Source organism: Zingiber officinale, chromosome 1B, assembly GCF_018446385.1.
Source record: "Zingiber officinale cultivar Zhangliang chromosome 1B, Zo_v1.1, whole genome shotgun sequence".
Taxonomy (NCBI): Eukaryota; Viridiplantae; Streptophyta; class Magnoliopsida; order Zingiberales; family Zingiberaceae; genus Zingiber; species Zingiber officinale.
The window spans coordinates 146,592,708-146,615,567 of NC_055986.1; the positions used below are offsets into that span (position 1 = coordinate 146,592,708).

Genomic DNA, 22,860 nt, shown 5'->3' on the forward strand with positions numbered 1-22,860 from the left:
ACGTTCTTCATTCTCCTGCTTGAGTACGGGCAGTGGAAACATTGGTCGTTCAATAAGTTATGGCAATTTGATTCATGATGGAAATATAAAGTAACAATAAGACAGCTTACAGATTTAAATGTAGAGAATCATTTAAAAGAAATTTTTTTGGCCATCTACATGAAGATAAAAGTTAAGTGCATCTACTTTCTTTAGTTGCAAGCTAACCAACTATAGTTTTACTAACGTTTAGGCTACTTCTAATAGCACCCTTTTTCTTTAATTTGGACATAAATTTTTGAGGTAGAAAAACAATACTTACTAACTTTAAAAGAAAGAGATCTTGTTGGATATAATTATCCCTCTTAAGTGGACTTATTTATAAATTGCATATGTGAATACGATATGAACCCTTTAAAGTAATCTAACTTAGGTTTATTGAGTTCGGTTGTTGGATATAGACCTTGTATGTGTAGAACCTTTAGTCCCGCATCTATTATCATCTATATGCTGATAATAGATGTTCAGTATATATATGGACTTATAGTTCTGCATCTATTATTATCTATGGGCTGATAATAGATGTCCACTATATATAGGGTTGGTCCCCAAGGGCTTAGGGCATCATCTTGACATAGTTTCTTGTTCCCCATTGACAAGAAGCTTTAAGGCGCCGTCATCCCTTAAGTCCCTTGGAAGACTTTCCTTTCCGCTACATCTTCTTCCACATAGATCAAGCCGACGACGCCAAAGACAAGGATACGACTCTTCAATCAGGTTCCTTGTCTATTATGTTTATGTATTTATTTTTTTCTTATGTCATGTTCTCGATGAAACCAAGATCCATGCTCATATGTTCTTGTTTGTCCTATTTGAATTTTTATTTCGGTTGTCTAGAATTCATGCGGTTTAGGTTTTATGAGAACTATCAATTGGTATCATAGTCATGACTCTCTTTCATCGATTTCATGGTTTAAAGTTTAAGTTTTTTGGTCGATTTATTATTTATATGCTAGATTAAGTTTGCCTAGTATAATACAATTATTTGATCGTCGAAATCTTTTGTATAGAAAATCTAGGAAAGACTTAATCTCCCATGTAGTAATGGTTTAATAGATTGGTTTGGTCGACCAATCGATTACCAAGCCTAACACATCGAACAGAATCGATAGAAATTGATTAACAATTTTTCTTAAATGATTTCCCGCCTTAAACTCGTAATTATGTCAATTTTAATCGATTAAGTTTAATTTTTATTCGATTAAGATTATTTTTATTCGATTATTTCTATTAATCGATTAAATAAAAATTGTGAAACAGTAGATTACTGTTTCATTAAAAAATAATAATACGGTTTCAATTGATGAAACAGAATGTTATATTTTTTTATATGCACTGTTTCAACAGAAACACTATAATAAAATTTAAAAAAAAACTATTTTGAATGAAACAGTAAATAAAAAAAACAATAAAAAAAGTAAATATGTTACTGTTCATGAAACAAAAGTGTATTAAATATTTTTTTTCATAAATAATTAAGGGATTAAATAGTATTAAATAATACTATTTAATTATAAAACTGGGTCATATAGTCGCATATAGTAGACTTTCAAATCGATTGGATAAAACCAATCGACTGTCATATGATATCAATCGATTGATAAGTCTAATTTGGAGTTGTTAAGGCTGATTAAGTCATTTTTGTTCGAATTAAGTTCCTAGAATTTTCTTGAGTCTATCTACACAACATGCTACTAAGTTGAACTAATGTGTCGGCCCAAAGGAATGCATCTTAGGTAGATTTAGTGTATTTTATGTTGGTAGACGTATATCCATGCTAAAAGTAATCAGCCCAAATGAAGGTTATTTTTATGCCAGATATATGCATAAGGTAGCTTATAACTATAAAACAAAATATTATTTTGTTTAGATCATGCACAAAATATGTCAATCCAAAGGAAGACATATTATATAGCCGATTAAGGTTGTTGTAAGCTATGGACAAAAATATAACTCATATAAAGTGTCATATTATGCGCGGTCGGCCCAAAGAAAGGCAGGTTGTGTGGCCAATTAAAATTTGAGTTATATTAGAGAGTATCGCTAACAAATAATATATCGACGCAAAGGAAGGCACATTATGTTGTACTTGGTATCTCATAAAGAGCTCATTCATATGCATTTAAAATTTTATTTTATTTGCATAATTTTATATTACATAAATGTTCTTAGCTTTAGTAAAATTGTGAGCTTAAATAAATTTCTTTCTTTAATTTCAGTGCAATCTGTAACTGACAACATTAATAACATCCCAACGCTAACTGGTTCGAATTTTGCTAAATGGAAAGAATACGTTATCGTAGTCTTAGGCTGCATGGACTTAGACTATGCGTTAAGGAATGATCGTCCTGCACCTCTGACCAATGCTAGCACTATAGAGCAGAGGGCTGAATTTCAGCTGTGGGAGAAATCAAATCATATGTGTCTGAGTATCATGAAGCTTTCCATACCGGCACCAATAAAAGGCTTAATAGCAGGGGGAAGAGATGTTAGGAGTTTCCTGGATCAATTAGTAGACCGATTCACCTCAAATGAAAAGGTCGAGACTACCACACTTCTTACGAAATTGGTAACCATGCGATACAATGGTAAAAGAAACATAAGAAAGTATATTATGGAGATGTCCAATATAGCGACAAATCTGAAAGCACTAAAACTCGATATATCTAAGGGTATGTTAGTGCATTTCGTCTTGATATCTCTGCCTGCACGGTTCACTCCTTTTAAGATATCGTATAATACTCAAAAGGAAAAGTGGACATTGAATGAGCTTTTTGCCCAATGCGTGTAAGAGGAGGAGGAACTAAAGATTGAGACATCTGAGAGTTCTCACTTAGCATCTGATTCTCAAAGTGTGAGCAAGAAACGAAAGAAAATCAATAACAAAGGAAAAGGAAAACAAACTGCAGATTCTGGAGGCAATGGTCATAAGGAGCACAAGAAATAGGATAAGGAATCCACTTTTTTCTTTTGCAAGAAGAAAGGTCATATGAATAAAGACTGTTTCAAGTACGCTAATTGGCGTGCAAAGATAAACTTCTCAACTTTGTTAGTTCGGAAGTCAATCTAACTATTGTACCCACTGACACTTGGTGGATAGATACCGATGCTACTACTCACATAAGTGTCACTATGTAGGGTTGTCAGGAGCCGACTTCCGCTTGATGGTGAAAGATACATCTATACAGGAAATGAAAAGAAAGCTAAAGTCGAGTCGATTGATGTTTTTAGGCTTTGTTTAGAAACCAATGTTGTTCTAGATTTAGAAAATACATTTATTGTACCGTCTTTTCGACGAAATTTAATTTCAATTTCTTGTTTGGACAAATCAGGTTATTCTTGTTCATTTAGAAATGGAATTTTCAGTATTTTCTTTAATTCAGTATTAGTTGGCAATGTTTCCTTGGTTGATAAGCTTTATAAATTGAACATTTTTACTCCTACAGTTGACAACGTGATAATGCATAGTATAGGTACGAAACGTAAATTGACTAATGAGAATTCTTCCATGTTGTGGCATAGGCGTTTAGGACATATATCCAAACAACGCTTAGAAAGGTTAATGTCACATGGAATTCTCGATTCCCTTGACATGTCGGATTTTGATATCTGCATAGAGTGTATCAAGGGGAAGACCACTAACAAAAGGAATAAGGGGACTAGCCGTTGTAGTGATGTTTTGGAGCTAATACGTACGGATATTTATGGATCATTCCCTAAGGCATCTTGGAATAGACACACATATTTTATTAGCTTCATAGACAACTATTCCAGATTTGGCTATCTGTACCTTATTCATGAGAAATCGTAATCTTTGGACATGTTCAAAATTTTCAAAATCGAAATTGGACTTCAACTAGGTAAGAAAATTAAAGTTATCCGATTCGACCATGGAGGTGAATATTACGGTCGATATGATGGATCAGGTGAACAATGTCCAGGACCTTTTGCGAATTACCTTACTGAGTGTGGAATTGTGCCTCAGTATACCATGTCTGGTACGCCCAGTCAGAATGGTGTAGATGAGCGTTGCAATCGAACCCTAAAAGACATGGTAAGAAGTATGATAACTTTCACTTCTCTACCAGAGTTCTTGTGGGGTGAAGCACTCAAGATTGCAGTTTACCTACTCAATAAAGTACCTAGTAAGGCAGTAACTAAAAATCCATTCGAGACGTGGACGGGTAAAAAGCCTATCATTAGACACTTACACGTCTGGGGTTGTCCAGCCGAAACTAGGTCTTACAAGCCTAATGAAAGGAAACTGGACTCAAGAAGGGTTAGCTGTAATTTTATAGGATACTCTAAGAAGTTAAGAGCGTATAAATTTTATGATCCCTCTAATAGATCCTTCTTCGAACGGGAAATCTCAAGTTCATTGAGGATAGTGGGAGTAATAAAATCAGGGAAGTATCTTTTGAGAAAAGCATTGGCAAGTTTGGTTGGAGCAAGTTTGTTATACTTGTTTTATATGTAGACGATATATTGCTTGCGAGCAATAATAAGTATATGCTGCATCAAACCAAGTCATTTCTATCTGATAATTTTGAAATGAAAGATCTTGGTGAAGCATCTTTTGTTTTAGGCATATAGATCTATCGTGATCGTTCAAGAGATATTCTTGGACTTTCACAATAGGCCTATATTGAAAAGGTGCTTATAAGGTATGGTATGCAGAACTATACCTGTGTCAAGAGGTGATAAGTTCAGCTTGCAGCAGTGTCCACGGCTTGAACTTGAAATAAAGAAGCTGGAGCATATGCGTCAGCAGTCGGAAGTCTCATGTTTGCACAAGTTTGTACTCGACCAGATATAACATTTATAGTGGGAATGTTAGACAGATATATTAGTAACCCAGGACCGTTACTATAAAATACGATGCCCAAATAATACTTAAATAATAAGGTAATTTGACAAATAATCTTATTGGATTTTTAGAAATTTTCTAAGAATTTTTCGGAGCTCATATGACGTATTTAGAGGGGATGAGTTCATGGGTCCGAGAAAAGCCTGTTTGGAATACCCAAAGGTGGGAGTTGATTAATTTGATTAACGTAAAGTTGCATTAATCAAAACCTAAGTTATAACTATTAAAACCTAAACCCTCACCTCCTAATTCCCGATCCCTTCTCCCCTCACCCCTCTCGCGCCGACTCCTCCCCGAGCCCTCACACGACACCGCCCAAAATCCATCGCCGATCCTCTTCTCCATCGAGCCACAGCTTCCGGCTTCTTTCCCTCACGCAAGCACCAGCTGATCTCCCTCTCACAATCTCCTCATAGAGAACCACCGAGCCACAGCCGCTGGTCTCTTCTCTTCCTCGCGCGCGAGCACCACAGCAGCCGGCGATCTTCTCCTCACGCGAGCACCCCAATCGCCGAATCTTCTTCTCTCTTGAGCCCTGTCGCCAACGCAGCCATGCCCTAACCCCTCTTCCTCTTCTCTCCGAGCTGTGCCTTAACTGATCTAGTACGTATAATCTCTCCTGTAGATATAGGTTTCGAAAAAGGAATAGGAGTAGGCATATACACGGTTTTCTTTGATGAAGTTCTAGTTCTTTATGAAGTTTTCGTGTTGGTTTTCGGTTTCGGATTTGGGAAGGTCGCGATTATTTCTTTTCCAATGTTGTTTCATTCTTCTGTAGTAGATTTTAATTGCTAGAACAGATTTGAGAGCTTGTAATCGGTTGTGGGATTTGAGCTTTGTTATCTTGTGTTGGCTGTGGGATTTCTGAATGGATTTTTGGTGTTTAAGGATGGTTTTGCAGTGTGTTACACCTCTTGGGTTAGCTGTGGTAGTTCCGGATAGAATTGAGGGGCTTAGATGGGTTATTCATTGAGCATTGCTATCTTGTGTTGGCTTCAGATTTTTGGGACAGATTTTGGTGGATTTTGAATCAGTTCTGAGATGGTCTTTGCCTTTTCATGTTAGTTCAATGTCCTAGACACATTTGGAGCGGTTACAATGACTTTTCATTGTGCTTTTATTTCTTGTGTTGGTAGTGGAATTTTCGAACATATTCGAAGGGTTTAAAGATGACTTTTCATTGTGCTTTTGCTTTGGAGATTATGAGATCTTGATTGGATTTCGGGGCTTTGTGTAGTTTTCTCTCGATGCAGCTGATTCTTTGAACAGAACCAGGGTGTTTGGGTTTGGTCGTTTTGTGCATCTATTTCGAGATAGGCTGATCGTTTTGAGGGTTGTTCTAGGAGTGGGTTATATATGGTTTGAGAATTGGTATTAGCTATTTGATTCATGAGAAGATAGCTAATTTGTGTGCGCTGGTGCAGGACGTTGATTGAGACGGTTGACGTGACGGGGCGTGATTTGGTTCAGAATACATATTAGAGACGGGTACTTCTTGCCTTGATTCTGTAGTTCTTTGAACTTAGTGCATGAGCTACCTTTGGATAGGAACTGCTTTTACCTTGACTCCACTCTTATTTTTCCTGCGTTTGATACTTCCACTCGATCTTTGAGCTACTTGTTTCTATGTCTATACAGTCTCTTGTTGACTTTCCATGATATTTAGCATATACTAGATATCATGCTTACTTGCTTTGAATGTTGTTTATTTACACACCTTACTGAGCATGCTGGCTTCATGTAGCATACCTAGCTTCTGTTTTTTTTTATATATGCATATGATGACTGTTGCAGCTTGCGCATAATATCATTACATGCATGTCAACGACAAATTCTCCCTTACGGTCGAGAGAGTCGTTGACCAGGGCTGCACGCTCGGCCACTCGAGAGAGGGGTAGTTGGAGCAGATGTCGTTTGTCCTGTCGTGCCGCACTCGGCCACTCATAAGTGGTGGTAGCTGGAGTTGCGAGCAACAAGGACCCCCGTCGCAAACATAGCTAGTTAGCTACTATACAACTGTCCCCTCGGCCACTCGAGAGTGGTAGCTGGAGTGGTGTACAGTATCTCACTGACCCAGCCTCTCGACCATACAGGGGTCATGGTAGAGAGGTGGGCGGGAGTGACCATCCGTGCATACGCTGTTATTATACTTGCTTTGGCTGCTGCTCTTTATATATACTGTTATTGCTTACTTATACTGCCATCGTTTACTGCTGTTGTTCACTTATGCTGATATGCTTATTTATGTTGAGATATCCACTCGTTGTAGGTGTTTAGACACTGGTTTATTTATTGGTAAAATGAATACATCTCACATATTTACCCCTATAGTTATAGGCAATACTGTAGCAAGTTTGTGTCACCCCTGACCTTCTATTGTTAGCCTAGGATTTGACTTCAGGTATGAACATTTATTTTGACATCATGGTAGTATCTGCTATCTTTCCTTATGAGACTGTATTCCTTTTGGCATTCTCTATTTATTTATTTTGTTCATGCACTATCTGTCGATTACCCGCTGAGTTCCAATACTCACCATTCCACAAATTGATTTTTCTTTCGCCAGATAGCAGGTAGATGAGTCATGGATGCTTGGAGAGATGCCGCCTGCCAGTCCTGCGTCAGGTATGCACATTTATTTTGACATCATGGTAGTATCTGCTATATTTCCTTATGAGACTGTATTCCTTTTGGCATTCTCTATTTATTTATTTTGTTCATGCACTATCTGTCTATTACCCGCTGAGTTCCAATACTCACCATTCCACAAATTGATTTTTCTTTCGCCAGATAGCAGGTAGATGAGTCATGGATGCTTGGAGAGATGCCGCCTGCCAGTCCTGCGTCATATCCGAGGAATGATTTTGGTTTTTGTTTCTCTTTACTTGCATTTCGTATTCGTTGGATTTAGATGCTGTGAGAACTAACTATGTTTTGATACTGGTTTTGTGGACTTTGTATCTGCGATGTTTTGTGGACTTTGCATTTGTGGGTTTTCTTTCCGTTATTTTGCTGCATTTTCAGTGCAGCCGTGTGGGCTGTTAGTGATATAAACTGCGTGGGTGTTGTTATGTTGTTCTAGTCGAGTAGGCTGTATTATATAAACTGCGTGGTATGTTCCAGCCATGTGGGCTGATGAATATGTTATTATGTCGTTTGTGTATGTATATTGGCTCCAATTGTCACTGTTACAGGAGATGTGTTGTCCGATTTTCGATTGGACATCCTTACTCTCGGGGCGTGACAGTCACACTGGAAAGCGATAAAGAGAGTAATGCGATATTTGCAAAGAACTAAAGGACATATGTTCACATATCGGAGATCAGATCACTTAAAGGTGATTGGATATTCAGACTTTGATTTTACTAGATGCTTGGATAGCAGGAGGTCCACTTCGGGCTATATCTTCATGCGTGCTGGAGGGACTATATCTTGGAAGAGCGTCAAGCAGACGTTAGTAGCCACTTCTACTATGGAGGCGGAATTAGTAGCATGCTACGAAGCATCCAATCACGAGATTTGGCTGTGGAACTTCATCACAACATTATAGATCGTTGATGGCATTGACAGGCCACTGAGGATCTAGTGTGATAATAAAGCTGCAGAACTTTATGCCAAGAACAACCGCAGTTCGTCGAAGTCTAAACACATCGACATCAAGTTTATAGCGGTTAAAGAAAGAATTCAGAGTTGTCAGATTATGGTAGAGCACATCAGAACAGATTCCATGTTGGCCGATCTACTCACCAAAGGCTTGGTGCATAAGGTGTTTCATGCGCATGTTGTGGATATGGGAGTCCTTCTTATGGAAGAAGAACTCATCTAGTAGGAGTCTGTATTTATTTTATTGCTCTATATTTGATAATAAAGACAAACATTTTATTTTGATTATTGTACGTACTTAAAGTTCAAAATATTAATGGGAATTTATATGTTTGTTTGACACTCTGACTGTGATATCATCATTTACTACTGCTGTTTAACATTTGATATTTGTAAATATGATACAGTTTCCTTTTGGAATCATAAAGTTGATCATGATTTACTATTGCAGTTTAGCATAAAGTATTTCGCAAATATAATCTGACCTCTTTTGAGGTCATCTTAGCATCAGTTGAAAATTAACATGTACTGATCACATTTCATATAATTTTCACTCTACACATCTACATCTTGATTTATGTCATTAATGACATTGTATTGTGATTACTGTTGGGGCTTGTTACGATCATATATAGTAGTTATGACCTCTTTAGTCCTATACTAATGAAGTTAATGGACTATATTGTTTACAGGGGGTATCTTGTACCCATAAAGTTTGATATCAACTAAAGTTTTACTTGTATTCCACATACAACTCACATATAACCCAAGTGAGAGATTGTTGGATATAATTATCCCTATTAGGTGGGCTTATTTGCAAGTTGCATATGTGAATACGATCTGAACTCTTTAAAGTAATCTAACTTAAGTTTATTGGGTTCGGTTGTTGGATGTAGACATTGTATATGTAAAGCCTTTAGTCTCGCATCTATTATCATTTATATGTCGATAATAGATGTTCAGTATATATAAGGATTTATAGTCCCGCATCTATTATTATCTATGGACTGATAATAGATGTCCACTATATATAGGGTTAGTCCCCAGGAGCTTAGGGCATCATCTTGACATAGTTTCTTGTTCTCCATTGACAAGAAGCTTTATGGCGACATCATCCCCTAAGTCCCTTGGAAGACCTTCCTTTCCATTGCATCTTCTTCCACAGAGATCAAGCCGACGATGCCAAAGACAAGGATATGGCTCTTCAATCAGGTTCCTTGTCTATTATGTTTATGTATTTATTTTTTTCTTATGTCATGTTCTCGATGAAACCAAGATCCATGTTCATATGTTCTTATTTTTCCTATTCGAATTTTTATTTTGGTTGTCTAGAATTCATACAACTTAGGTTTTACAAGAATTATCAGATCCATCTATAAATGAACCAGATAGAAATCAACCATAAAATCATTAGTCCCTGACAATCAGGAAATTTAAGGAAAAGACTTGGTCACTCCTGGCATGGGTCAGTCACTCCTATAAACCATAATTTTATTAGGAAAAAACTTATCAGAACCCTAGTAGTATTCTTAAAGCTGACAAGAGATTCAAGTGAAAGGAGATAAACTCCATGCAGCCATAAAGACAAGACAGGAATATACTTTATTACAGAAATTAAGCAAAATATTACAATTAAGTGCATACATATCGGTAAAAAAGAAGTACAAAATTTGAGAGTTGGTAACGTAGGAATTTAAGTCCCAAACCTTCTTAATGTTTTAGGTAATCGCCGATGGCTCATCCATCGTTCAACATCACGTCGTCGAAGTTGCATTTCTAGTCTCCTTGATTAGCAAAAGGGAAAGATGTAAGCTTTTGTATAAAAAGTATAGAAATTGCTTGTTTTTTAGTTTAAAATCTATGATTCTGTAAACCAATTACTTTGGCTTCTCTAATATTAAAAATTTGACTATCAGACACAAACTTTTACTAGATTATACAATCCTCATAATTTAAACAGGGTTGACGGAAATGAAAATGTCAGGTTGCTTAATCACAAGCAATATTTCCCCAAAATAAAAAGAGAGCTAATCTAGTCACTTGGAATTGATCTCGCTGACCATTCAAACAGTTATCTGTCTGGTAATAACTAGACCATTTCATTACTGTCTCTGAAATGTGAAAGTTGCAAGACATCATCATCCATAAGGACTAGACATAAAGAAGCTAATAATAAATGGGGTAGCTGTTGTCAAAAGTAGGTGGCAATCCACAGCCAACAGGCAAGATTTCTACATGACATTTGCACATTCACTAGGACTAGATTCCCCCAGCTAATAATAAATTACAATTGACTTTCTTATAATTAGAAGAGGGAAAGAAAAATTTATAAAGATTGCAAGTCATCTTGGGAGAAAGTTTAACTACCCAACATAGGTTAAGAGTATTAGATACACGCTTCAATCATAGTATCAATAGAAGAAAAATATACATGACTTCTAGAATTAAGTAGTGGAAGTTAAAATATAGGAAATAAAACATATTTAAGAAGAAAGTAGTAGTACAAGTATTAGATGAACTATGCGGTGACTCTAATACGGCATGGGATAAGACGGTATCAAAGTTGAAAAAAGTAACCAAGATTGTACTTGGTGAGTTAAGGGGCATGCACCACCAAGTAAGGAATCTTGGTGGTGGAATGAGAAAGTACAAGAGAAAGTTAAGGAAAAGCAAACAACTTATAAGGAATTATATATTTATAAGACCGAGAGAAACTTAAAAAATATACCAAGAAACAAGCTAAGAAAGCAGTGAATGAAGCAAAAAATGAAACTTTTTAACAGTTATATCGAAAATTGAATATAAAAGAAGGGGAAGAGACATTTATAGAATAGCTAAAGTGAGAAAGAAGAAGACAAGAGATCTTATCCAAACAAGATGTATTAAAGATGAATGCAATAGGGTACTAGTAAATGATGGAAAAATAAAAGAACAGTGGAAGAGGTATTTTCATCCACTTTTTAATGAAGGTTTAGGTGATTAACTTACTTTAGTAATTTAAGTAGATAGTATAGAAATTTAAATTTTTATCGAAGAATTCAAACTTTATAAATTAAACAAATTTTAAATGGGATACAAAAATAAAAAAATCGTTGAACCAGATGATATTCCGATAGAGCCATAGAGGTATGGAAGTGCCTAGGGAAACAATGTATTGAATGACTTATAAAATTATTTAACATGATATTTAAAACTTATAAAATTATTTAACATGATATTGAAAACGAAAAAAATGTATGATCAAGAGTAAGTACTCTAGTTCCTTATATAAGAACAAGGGAGGCGTACAAAATTGTGTAAACTATAGGGTTATTAAACGAATGAGTCAAATCATGAAACTTTGGGAAAGAGTAATAGAAAAAAAATTAAGGAGATCACGGTGACCGAAAATCAATTTGGGTTTATGCCTGGAAGGTCGATAATAAAAGCTACACATCTTCTCAGGCGACTAATTGAAAAGTATTGAGGGCAAAAGAAAGATTTACACATGATATTCATTGACTTAGAAAAACCTTATGATAGAGTAGCAAGACAAATTATATGAAAAATTTTAGAAAAGAGGTGTTAGTATAGCATAAATCGAACTAATTAAAGATATATACGAGGATGTAACGACCAGAGTGAAGGCTTCGGGTGGATTAACTGAAACATTTCCAATAAAGATATGGTTACATCAAGGATCAGCTCTAAGTCTCTATCTTTTTATACTAATTATGGACGAACTCACTAGACACATTCAAAACACAATATCGTGGTCCATGTTTGCAAATGATATTATTTTGGTAGATGAGACACGTGAAGGAGTAAATGTTAAACTAGAAGTTTGGCTGGAAACACTAGAAGTAAAAGATTTTAGGCTTAGTTGAGTAAAGTTAGAATATATGAAATTTAAGTTTAGCAATATTAGACGTAATGAGACAATTATTAAGATAGAAGATGACGAGTTGTCTGGATTGAAAGTTTTAAGCATTTAGGATCATTTTTGCAAAACAATGGAGAGATTGAGAGAGATGTCTTACATAGAATACATGCAGGATGGTTAAAATGAAGGAGGGTGTCGGGTGCTTTATGTGATCGTAAAGTACCTTTAAAACTTAAAGGGAAGTTCTGCAAAACGACGATTAGACTTGCTATGTTATATGGCGTTGAATATTGGGTTATGACTCAAACACATGAGTAGAAGATAAGAGTTGCAGAGATGAGGATGTTAAGGTGGATATGTGGATATACGAGAATGAACATAATAAGATGTCAGCGTTACGTCAATTGAGAGAAAACTCCGAGGGATGTTTAAGATGGTATAGACATATACTTAGATGACCAATAAATGCTTTGGTTAGGTGATGTGAAATTATGATAAATACGCACATCAAACAAGGAAGAGGAAGACTAAAAATGACTTGATTAATAATAATAAAATAAGATAAAATTTATTTAAGTATAGATGATGATATGGTAGGGAATAAAGTCTAATGGCAGAAAAAATCCATATAACCAACCCCACGTAGTGGGATAAGGCTTGATTGTTATTGTTGTTGTAGTGGTAATTGCACATTCACTTGGTGGCAATTCGCTCTCAGAAACTTCCTTTAGAACAATTTATTTTTTCCTTCTAATAAATCTTGTGTGATATCATCCAATCCATGCTACATGAAGACTGAAAAAGTTATTATACTAAAAGAGGAACATCTTGACATCTGCAAATAATACCATAAATAATACGACCTTATAATTGAACAAATGGGATGCATAAACTTAGACATCTTGGTCCAAAATATCAATAAGAATATTGCAACAGATCATAGAGAAGATGTAAAAGACATTATTATATATATATACACACATAGAAACATCTAGTGTTGCAATGATTGGACCAGATCAAAAAACATTATGATCTACTACTACAAAAATATCCCTAGACAGAAGCAGATTAATAGGTTAATTAGGAAACACGTTCCTCTTAAAAATAACCACCACAAAAGACTCTGGAACTGATTAAAATAGTAGGAGTATTGGTGGCTTTTACCTTCTACCAAGAGACTGGAGAACATTTTGCATATTCCCAATAAGCAAGGGAAAAAGAAACAACCCCGTTCCAATGATCGCCATAGTGAACAAAACTTCCCACACAAAAATACTTGGAACTTGATTACCTGCTAAGGTACTTATTTGCTACGAAAACAAATAAAAATTTAAACATGTTGGATAACAAAGGGCAATTTTCTGCTTATGCTCATAAAAATTCAAATTTCTAGATGAATCATATATAAAGATGTCAGCAGTTAATTAAGCAAATAAAAACTAATCATTAGTGTAATGAGCAACAGTGAAACAAGATAGTGAAGTTATAAATTTTAACAATGAAAAAGGACAATTTCGTCTTAACCAGAACTTACTACATTTGGAAAGAATCTATGAACAACTCGGTAATATAAATTTGGATTAGGAATAAAATTAATTAGCATGTTAAATTTTGCATAGAAGCCAAATATTCAAATATTCCATCTTTTTCTCAGCTTTTACATTTGGGATAACTGTTGGAGCAATCGGTGTGCCTTTAGGTTTTGATGTTTGGACAAAGGGTTTAAGTTAGGATTTGCATCTGTATTTGATATGCCTTGTTAAGTGTGCAAGTGACAGGTGCAAGGAAGACACTTTATCTTGTCAAAGGTGAAGTTCAAGCATGGGAGTCTTGGCGGTATAAGTCCAAGTGGGACTTGGCAAAGGAAGACCCGACAACATGGACAAGGCCGAAGGAAGCTCCTGAAGGCAAGACATGAAGGATGGGGAAGTATCCGAGGGACTCAAGGCTAACGGAGGAGGCTAGAAGGCAAGGTCAAGGTTGTGCTGGCAAAGGAAGACTCGATAACAAGGACAAGGCAGAAGGAAGCTCTTAAAGGCAAGGCGTGAATGATGGGGAAGCATCCGAGGGACGCAAGACTGATGAAAAAGGCTAGAACGCAAGATCAAGGTTGTGCGAGCGAGGATGCGTGCATAAGTGATTGTACTCAGGGGTAAAATCCTAAGTTAGAGTTTACTAATCGAGTGGTATATGCCCCAGTCGACTGCTAGTTGAGAACCAACAAACCCGAAATAGACTTCCAGGGTTTGCAGTTCTAGGGTTATCAGTCGACTAGCCAGTTGACTGGCAGTTGACAGGGAGCGAACAGAATGCTTCTGTTCGCTCAGCCTATGAAGACCAATCGACTAATCCATGATGAGCAGTCGACTGAAATCGAGTCATTAGGTTGCAACGGTTGAATTTCACAAAGGTCAATCGTCTAGTAAGTATATAGTCGACTAGTGGCGGAAACACAGCTTGGGTGTTTCCTTCCAAGCTCTATATAATAGAACTCAGATTGGCGGGCTTTGGTAATGAAATTAGAGGTGGTTAACCCTTAATAGAGTCTCCAAAGCTCAAAGCAATCAAGAGTTCTTGATCGAGTGTGTGGTGAGGTTTCTCGACCGACAAAGAGGATTGAGCTAGCCGAAGTTCCGGAGACTAATTCACAGACAGATTGAGAGATTGTCCACCTTACGGCATCATCTCCGAACCAGGTAAACAAACGTGTTAGGGTTTGTTTTCTTTCTTCTTGTTTCTAGAGCTAGCTTTCATATTTAGTTGTGTGTATTTCTGCTGCGCTAACAAGTATAGAAAAGCGAACGAAGTGGATGACTCTCTATTCACCCTCGTCTAGCCAGTGATCAAGGTCCCAATAATTGATATCATAGCGAGGAGTGCTCTTGAAGGACTAACTGCCGAAAGGAGCAAGCGCTAGAGGAAGAAGGCGATGATTTTTGGAAATTGTCCGATACCAACAAGTGGTATCGCAATGGAGTCGGAAGGAGCACTAGGATAGGACATCCGAATTCCACCTCCATACGAGCAAGGAAATTTCGAGTATTGGAGGAAGCGATTGGAGACATGGTTTCAAATGGATTGGAGACATGGTTTCAAATGGATTGGAACCATTGGATCGTGTTAGAAGAACCCTTCGAAGCTCCAATGGACACGAAGGGGAAGCGTCTCCGGCCAAGATATTGGAGTGAGAAAAGGCCACAATCGGAGACGGACAAGGAGGTAACTAAAATCTTATTAAAATTATTATCTTCAAATGTGTTGTCTAGCGTAGGTGAATACAAAAATGCAAGTGACCTTTGAAAAAAGTAATTGCTTATCATGAAAATCATACCCAAATCCAAGAAATGGAGGAGCTCAAGGAGAAGGGTTCATTGGTCCAAGAGGAGAAGAAGGACCAATCGGATGTTGATACGTGCTCAACATCCGAAGAGGTCATCCACACATTCAAGGAAAGAAGTGGAATTGTCCACATCTTCAAGGGAGGAAGAAGAGTCCAAGATAAGTGAAGAAGTCTTGGAAGCGCAACTCTCAACTACCTCTACCAAGAAGAGCGGGAAGAACCACATCAAGTGTGTTGAGTGTGGTAAAATGGGACACTATAAGAGTAGGTGCCCTTTGCTCAAAAAGGAAAAAGAGGTAACTCCTAAACTCAATTCAATTTATTTAGAATTTAATTTGAGTTGCAGGAAGAAAAAGGAGAAGATGCACATAGTGTGCTTCATGTATGGTGAGCGGGGTCACCACCACTCTAAATGCCTAAGGGAGGGAGCAATTAAGAGGCTCACCCAATTGAAGAAATGAAGGAAAAATAAAGGCTCGAGTGGGAGCTCCAAAGGTAAAGGGGAAGGTAAACCCTAATTTGAAGTTTAATTCAAACTCAAATTCCTCCATGCATGTTAGAAATAATATTGTTTATTTGCCCATGCATAATTATGATTTTAGATATAACAATAGGAATAGGGTTAACATGGTTGATAACCCTAGGAAATTAAATCCAAATGCTAAACCTAGAAATAGTAGACCTAAGAAAAACCTAGATGTTAATCCAAAGAAAGGGAGACATATGCCTAGGAAGATGAGTAGGTCTAGGAATGTTCATGGTGGACAAGTCAATTCTAGGGTTAGAAACCTAGAATTGAAAAATCAAGCCTTGAGGGAAAAGCTTGATAGGGTAGAAAAAGTCCTAGAAAGATTCATTGTTGGATTTAAAGGATTGATAAGATTTTGGGTAGTTAAAAATCCAAAAGTGATAGATCCGGTTTGGGATACCGGTCTTCATCAAACAAGGGTAAAGGAAAATTACCCATGGAGCACTTTGGTGGAAATGCAATAGAAAAGTCAACCAAAGCCAAGGAAAAGTCATATACAAGGGTTGCATATAACTATGATAAGGAGAAGTTATTCAAGGATAAGTAAACCAAGGATAAATCATCCCATGTTAAGGATAAGGAGAAATTAACGACAAGCTGTCTAAGGTTAAGAGAGTAAAGTGGTTAGATCAATTGTCACTTGAGATGCATCATAGTGGTCTAGCCATAATAGATGAGTCACCTAGGAAGATGGCTAGGGTTAAGAGCTTTAGGGAGAGCTCAAAGAGTCAATTTGAGACCCGTAGTCAATGGATCTCAAGTGGACTTGCTTGAGATTCTAGATAGGTCATAAAATGTGCCAAAGAGTTTATAGATGGACTTGAGTCTCTAAACTAGTTGGTTCGCACAATTGGGATGAGATTCATGCATGAAAATAGGAAATGAGATTGATATTACATGAAAATCGGTTTTAGATGTATAAATGTCATATAAACTAATGATAGGGATGCATTATGGTTTAGTATGGGCAGATACATCAAAAGGAAGTCAAAACTAGAACTTTAAGCCAATGTTCAATTAAACCATTTAAATAGTTTTGAATTTTTTGTCTATCTTGGGATCCGAGATATATATATTCTTAAATATATTTTTCCCAAGTAGACAATGGTAAAATAGATTTCTCCATCAAATTTGAAAATTTTTGGAGGTCTATAGAATTTCTGGTGCATTTCAGAAATTGGGTTTAGAAATGGGTTTTGGCTTAAATTTTAGTGTCAGTCGACTGCTATCAGAAACCAGTCGATTGGTAACATTGTTTATCGAACACAGAATGACTCTGTAAGGTTGATTCGATAAGGGCAGACGACTGGGGACGATGGAAGTCGACTGAGACAGTTTAAAACTATTTTCAATAATATGAAATGACCAAAAAGATGATATACATGTATGTAATCATATGGAGAATTAATACATAATAATTATGATCATTAAAGGTATAAGAGTCCAATAATTGGGATATTGTTGGAGCTCTTTTTGATGAAAAGGCGAGAAGTTTAGGTTTAAGTGGAAAACCTAAATACCTTTGTAAGGAATCCTAACTCAAAGGGGAGCTTAGGTGAAGAAGGAGCCAAGGATTAGGGTCCATTACATATGCATGAGTAAATTGTATATTTATTTACATATGTATTGCATTATTTGTTTTCCTAACTTAAACGACTATCAAACATCAAAAAAATAAGAGATTGTTGAAGCAATCAATGTACCCTTAGGTTTAGATGTTTGGGCAAGGGTTTAAATTAGGGTTTGCATCTATATTTGATATGCGCTGTTAAGTGTGCAGTTGACAGGTGTAAGGAAAGACCAAGTGTAATCTTGGCAAAGGTGAAGTCCAAGCATGAGAGTCTTGGCGGTGTAAGTCCAAGCTTGAGGTTTGGCTGTGTAAGTCCAAGTGAGACTTGGCAAAGGAAGACCCGACAACAAGGACAAGGCCGAAGGAAACTCTTGAAGGTAAGGCGTGAAGGATAGAGAAGCATCCGAGGGACGCAAGACTGATGGAGGAAGCTAGAAGGCAAGGTCAAGGTTGTGCTGGCAATGGATGACCCGACAACAAGGACAAGGATGAAAGAAGCTCTTGAAGACAAAGCGTGAAAGATGGGGAAGCATCCGAGAGACGCAAGGCTGATGGAGGAACCTAGAAGGCGAGGTCAAGGTTGTGCTGGCAATGGAAGACTCGACACAAGGATAAGGCTAAAGGAAGCTTTTGAAGACAAGGCGTGAAAGATGAGGAAGCATCCGAGGGACGCAGGCTGATAGAGGAGGCTAGAAGGCAAGGTCAAGATTGTGCGAGCAAGGACGAGTGCATGGGTGATTGTACTCGGGGGTAAAACTCTGAGTTAGAATTTACCAGTCGACTGGTATATGTCTCAGTTGATTGGTGGTAAAGAACCAGCAAACCCAGAATGGAATTCCAAGGTTTGTGGTTCTACGGTTACCAATCGACGGGTAAAGTTACCAATCGACTAGGCAGTAGACTCGGAGCGAACAAAATGCTTCTGTTCGCTCAACCCATGAAGACCAGTCGATTAATCCATGGTGAGCAGTCAACTGGAATCGAGCCGTTAGGTTGTAACGGTCGAATTCCACAGAGAGTGGTCGGTTGGTAAGTATGGTAGTCGACTGGTGGTAGAAACACAGCTTGGGTGTTTTCTCCCAAGCTCTATATAATGCATTTATGATTAGCTGGTTCTGGTGACAAAATTAGAGGTGGTTAACCCCTAATAGAGTCTCCAAAGCTTAGAGCAATCAAGGTTTCTTGATCGAATTTGTGGTGAGGTTTTGCCACCGACAAGGAGGATTAAGCTAGCCGGAGTTCCGGAGACTAATCCACTGATGGATTGAGAGATCGTCTACCTTTCAGACAGCCATGGAGTAGAAGCATCATCTCCGAACCACGTAAACAAACCTGTTAGAGTTTGTTTTCTTTTCTTGTTTCTAGGGTTAGCTTTCATATTTAGTTGTGTGTATTTCCGCTGCGCTAATAAGTATAGAAAAGCGAACGAAGTGGGTGACTGTCCCCCCCCCCCCGGGTAGATGGTGATCAAGGTCCCAACAAGAACTTCTATATTATTAAAATACAGGTGTTTCATATTTTGCATTTAGGACTTGAGCTATGTTTACTTAAGAGGGAAGAAAGAAATCAAAAAATCAGAAAGAAAGGAGGAGATTAAAGAAAGAGAGGATGGAAACCATCATAAAGATATTAGCTTGTATAATAGAAAATAGGGAGACTAATCCTAAACTATACTAGTATGATTTTACCTATTCTTCCCGCCTATTTTCCACTTCACTTGGTGCGCCCTGGACCTCTACTTTTGGGCAACACCAGCAAAGTCATGCGCTACCATTAGCAACACTGTTGGCACCATGTGGGCACTCTCAACTAGCACTTTTGTTGGCACATGCAGCTTGCCTTCAGTTCATGTGAGCAGCACCACATCAAGGATCTCAGATGGCATCAATCACTTACCTTCATGTTAAGTAATTTGGCACCCATGGAGAAGAAAAGAAAGAGATGGGGACTTGTCAAACATTTGAATCTCTCTCAGGTTCTTCATGCAATGGCAAAAGATTGGTATGAAGGGAGAAAATGTATTTAACTTCTCATATTCTTCCATCTCTTATCTCAGCAGGCCACATTTTCACCACCTCTCTTCATAAAATCTTCCCTAATTTTTTTCGTCATCCCTAAATTCTCTCCAAGTATATAGGACTGCATGCCTTGCATTACAGACCTTAAAATGGATACAAACAAACACTCACAGTTATGATTCTTAGTTCTCTAGGGGTTGTGACCAACTTATTTAATGTGGCAACAAGTTAACTCAAATATAATATTTTTACATTAAGTGAAAGGAAACAAGAATAAATAACAAATTTTATTTACAACCTCAAATGCAGACTTAGTTTGATAATACTTGTTGGGTCTCTGTGCTTCCTAAGGCTTAAATTTACTTATACCCAGGCAAAGGAGATTTTGACTTCATAAAAGGAGTAAATACTATTTAAATTAATTAGTTATACATGGTTTTGAAAATCAATCGTGCCGGTCAACATAAGCAAAACCTATCATTTCCTAGTCCACAGACACTAAAAATACTATGATACTACAACCCTCATCTTCCCCATATCACATCTTCGCTACTTGTTCAGATCAAGACTAGTGCGTCATCCTTAGTGTTGAGACTGACACTTTTCTCGATTATGTTGAGACCAGAGGAGACCACTAAGATGAGCTCTTCAGCACGAGACCATTAGTTCCTTCTCAACAACACTTATATTGCATCCATGTAGGGCTTACCAGGTCATCCAGCAGCTGAATGGCCTTGGCATGGGATGGACACCAAACTCAGCACAGTTGGCACATCTGATTTCTATTGAGGACCAATACTCGGACATGAAGTGCCTTGTAGTTATCCATATCCAATAAACGAAGAGAAAACAAAAAAAGATTCTCAACTATTGTTGGGAAAAAATACAATTTGACCTCCACGAGCAACCAAGCTTTAAGCTTAAGTGGGGCTCATCAGAGCGAGATGGAACTGGCTTGGCTTCTCATTTATAGTTTGATGTTTTGTATGTCTACACTAGACCTAACCACGGCTTAGAACCGTCGGTTCGGAATCGACGGTTCGGAACCACCGGTTCGACGGTTCCTGGCAGGTCGACCCTTAACCTTAACCACCCAAGATAATTACGGTTCACGGTTCGGAACTACCGGTTCACGGTTCGGTTCATGGTTCGCCACGGTTCAATATTATTATATTAAAAAATAAAAAAAAAAAAATTTATTTTAAAAAAGGGCTACACTTATTTAAGTTGTCTACTAGGGGTGTCAAAAATGAATCCGACTCGACGACCCAACCCGAGTGGACCCGAAAAAATCAGGTTCGGGTTGGGCATTTTCGGGTTCGGGTCGGGTTCGGGTTGGAGGGTTGGAGAGTTAAAAATTTTCGGGTTGGGTCGGATCGGGTTCAGGTTGACCCGTGTTGACTTAAATATAGGGTTTTGTGGGATTTTTTTGGGGTTAAATCAAATTTTATTTTAAAAATTTAGATGTTTTTATGTATATTAATATCATGTTTGTATGGTAATGATGAAGTATTGAGATAAAAGTGAAGAATTATAGGGAAAATAGCCCAAAAAAGTCGTTTTCAATCAGATTTTCGGGTTATATGGGTCGGGTTCGGGTTGATCGGGTTGGTCGGGTTCGGGTTTAGGTGTTTTGGGTTGAACTCGGGTTCGGGTCGGGTTCGGGTTGGGTTAAAAAAAACAAAAAAAAAAATCCAACCCGACCTGACCCACCCGAATTGGCACCCCTATTGCTTACACATCCCCTTAAGTATAGGGGAATCAAAACTCACGTAGTTCTTTTACATTTTTACCCTTTTACATTGCCACTCACTTTCATTTTCCGTTCCTATTGTATTCGTTCCTTCAGTATCAAAATCTTCAACTTCGTCATCTGAAAGTTGCATTCCTTGGATTCTTTTCTCGACTCTGGTCCAATCGTCCAGAAATACTTGGGCATCCAATGAGTCGGGAGACAAAGTTGATCGTCGTTCATCTAATATGTTGCCGCCGGCAATAAATGTCTGCTCCACAGCAACAGCTAACCTGGACAAGCTAAAATTTCTTTGGTGATCACGGAAAGGACGGGAAAGCTTTGAGCCTTCTGTGACCACCATTTTAAGATATCAAAATTTTCGCTATCTATTTCATTAAAATCAAAATAAGTCGTAAAATAATTCTCAAGTTCCTGTATGGAACTTGAGGATCCTTGTGTACGTTTCGTTCGTTCTTTTTAATAAAAGTTATGTTTTTGTAAGTTTTAAATTACTAGTAGTAGTTTTTTGTATTTCAGAAATATTAGTTTGTGATCCATATTTTGCATAATATTGATTATAAATATCATATAAATAAATTCTAACATTAACTGGAGCAGAAGAAGAAGAATCTTTAATTGAAATTAAAGCGTCATAATATAAAGTTAACATTTCTTGTAAAACTTCTAATTTAAATTTAGGATCTAAAGCAAATACAATTAAATCAATTTTAGGAATAAAATAAAAATATTTTTCCCATTTAGTTTTCATAGCTAAGATGTAAGAAAATAAAGATTCATTATTAATATATTCATTTAAAACTAATACTCTATTAGAAAAAATTTCTAAAACTAATTGAGTAATGGGATAATAAACACCGAAAAGTTGTTCGGTTGCATCATTAATCACTTTTAAAATTTCACAAATACTAGTACAAATATTCCATTGTTGTGAATATATATATATATATATATATATTAATACTTTGTGTCAAAAATAAACATAATAATTCTTTATATTGAAATGAATCTTGTAATAATTGGAATGTTGAATTCCAACGTGTTGAAACATCATGTGGAAATTTTTTAGGTCTCATTTAATTAGTTTTACAAAACCTGCCCTATTGTTTCATTATAGATAGATGAGACCATAAATAAGAAATTGTAATTCTAATTGGTTTAATATAATTTTCTAAAATTTTTAATCCATCATGAACACATAAATTTAAAACATGGCATACACAATGAATATGAAAAAATAAACCACCAATAATAGGTTGACAAACAAATTTTAGATCAT

The 22,860-nt window shown here is 36.9% G+C and overlaps 1 protein-coding gene across 8 annotated transcripts in view; it reads right to left on the reverse strand.

Moving 5' to 3' along the window:
• The window catches only part of LOC121984270 (probable cyclic nucleotide-gated ion channel 20, chloroplastic), a 173,018-nt gene that overhangs the window by 2,058 nt on the left and 148,100 nt on the right, over window positions 1-22,860 (reverse strand). For 3 of the 8 annotated variants that reach the window (XR_006112837.1, XR_006112838.1, XM_042537174.1), the window contains 2 exons: window positions 13,536-13,681; window positions 10,216-10,293 (listed from right to left, as the gene is read on the reverse strand). The exons of the other annotated variants lie outside the window; for them this stretch is intronic. Coding sequence is in view for 1 of the 3 variants with exons in the window: in XM_042537174.1 (XP_042393108.1) it covers window positions 10,216-10,293; window positions 13,536-13,681 (224 nt within the window). In the remaining 2 variants the exon portion in view is untranslated. The remainder of the gene's footprint in view (window positions 1-10,215; window positions 10,294-13,535; window positions 13,682-22,860) is intronic. 8 annotated transcript variants of the gene reach the window in all.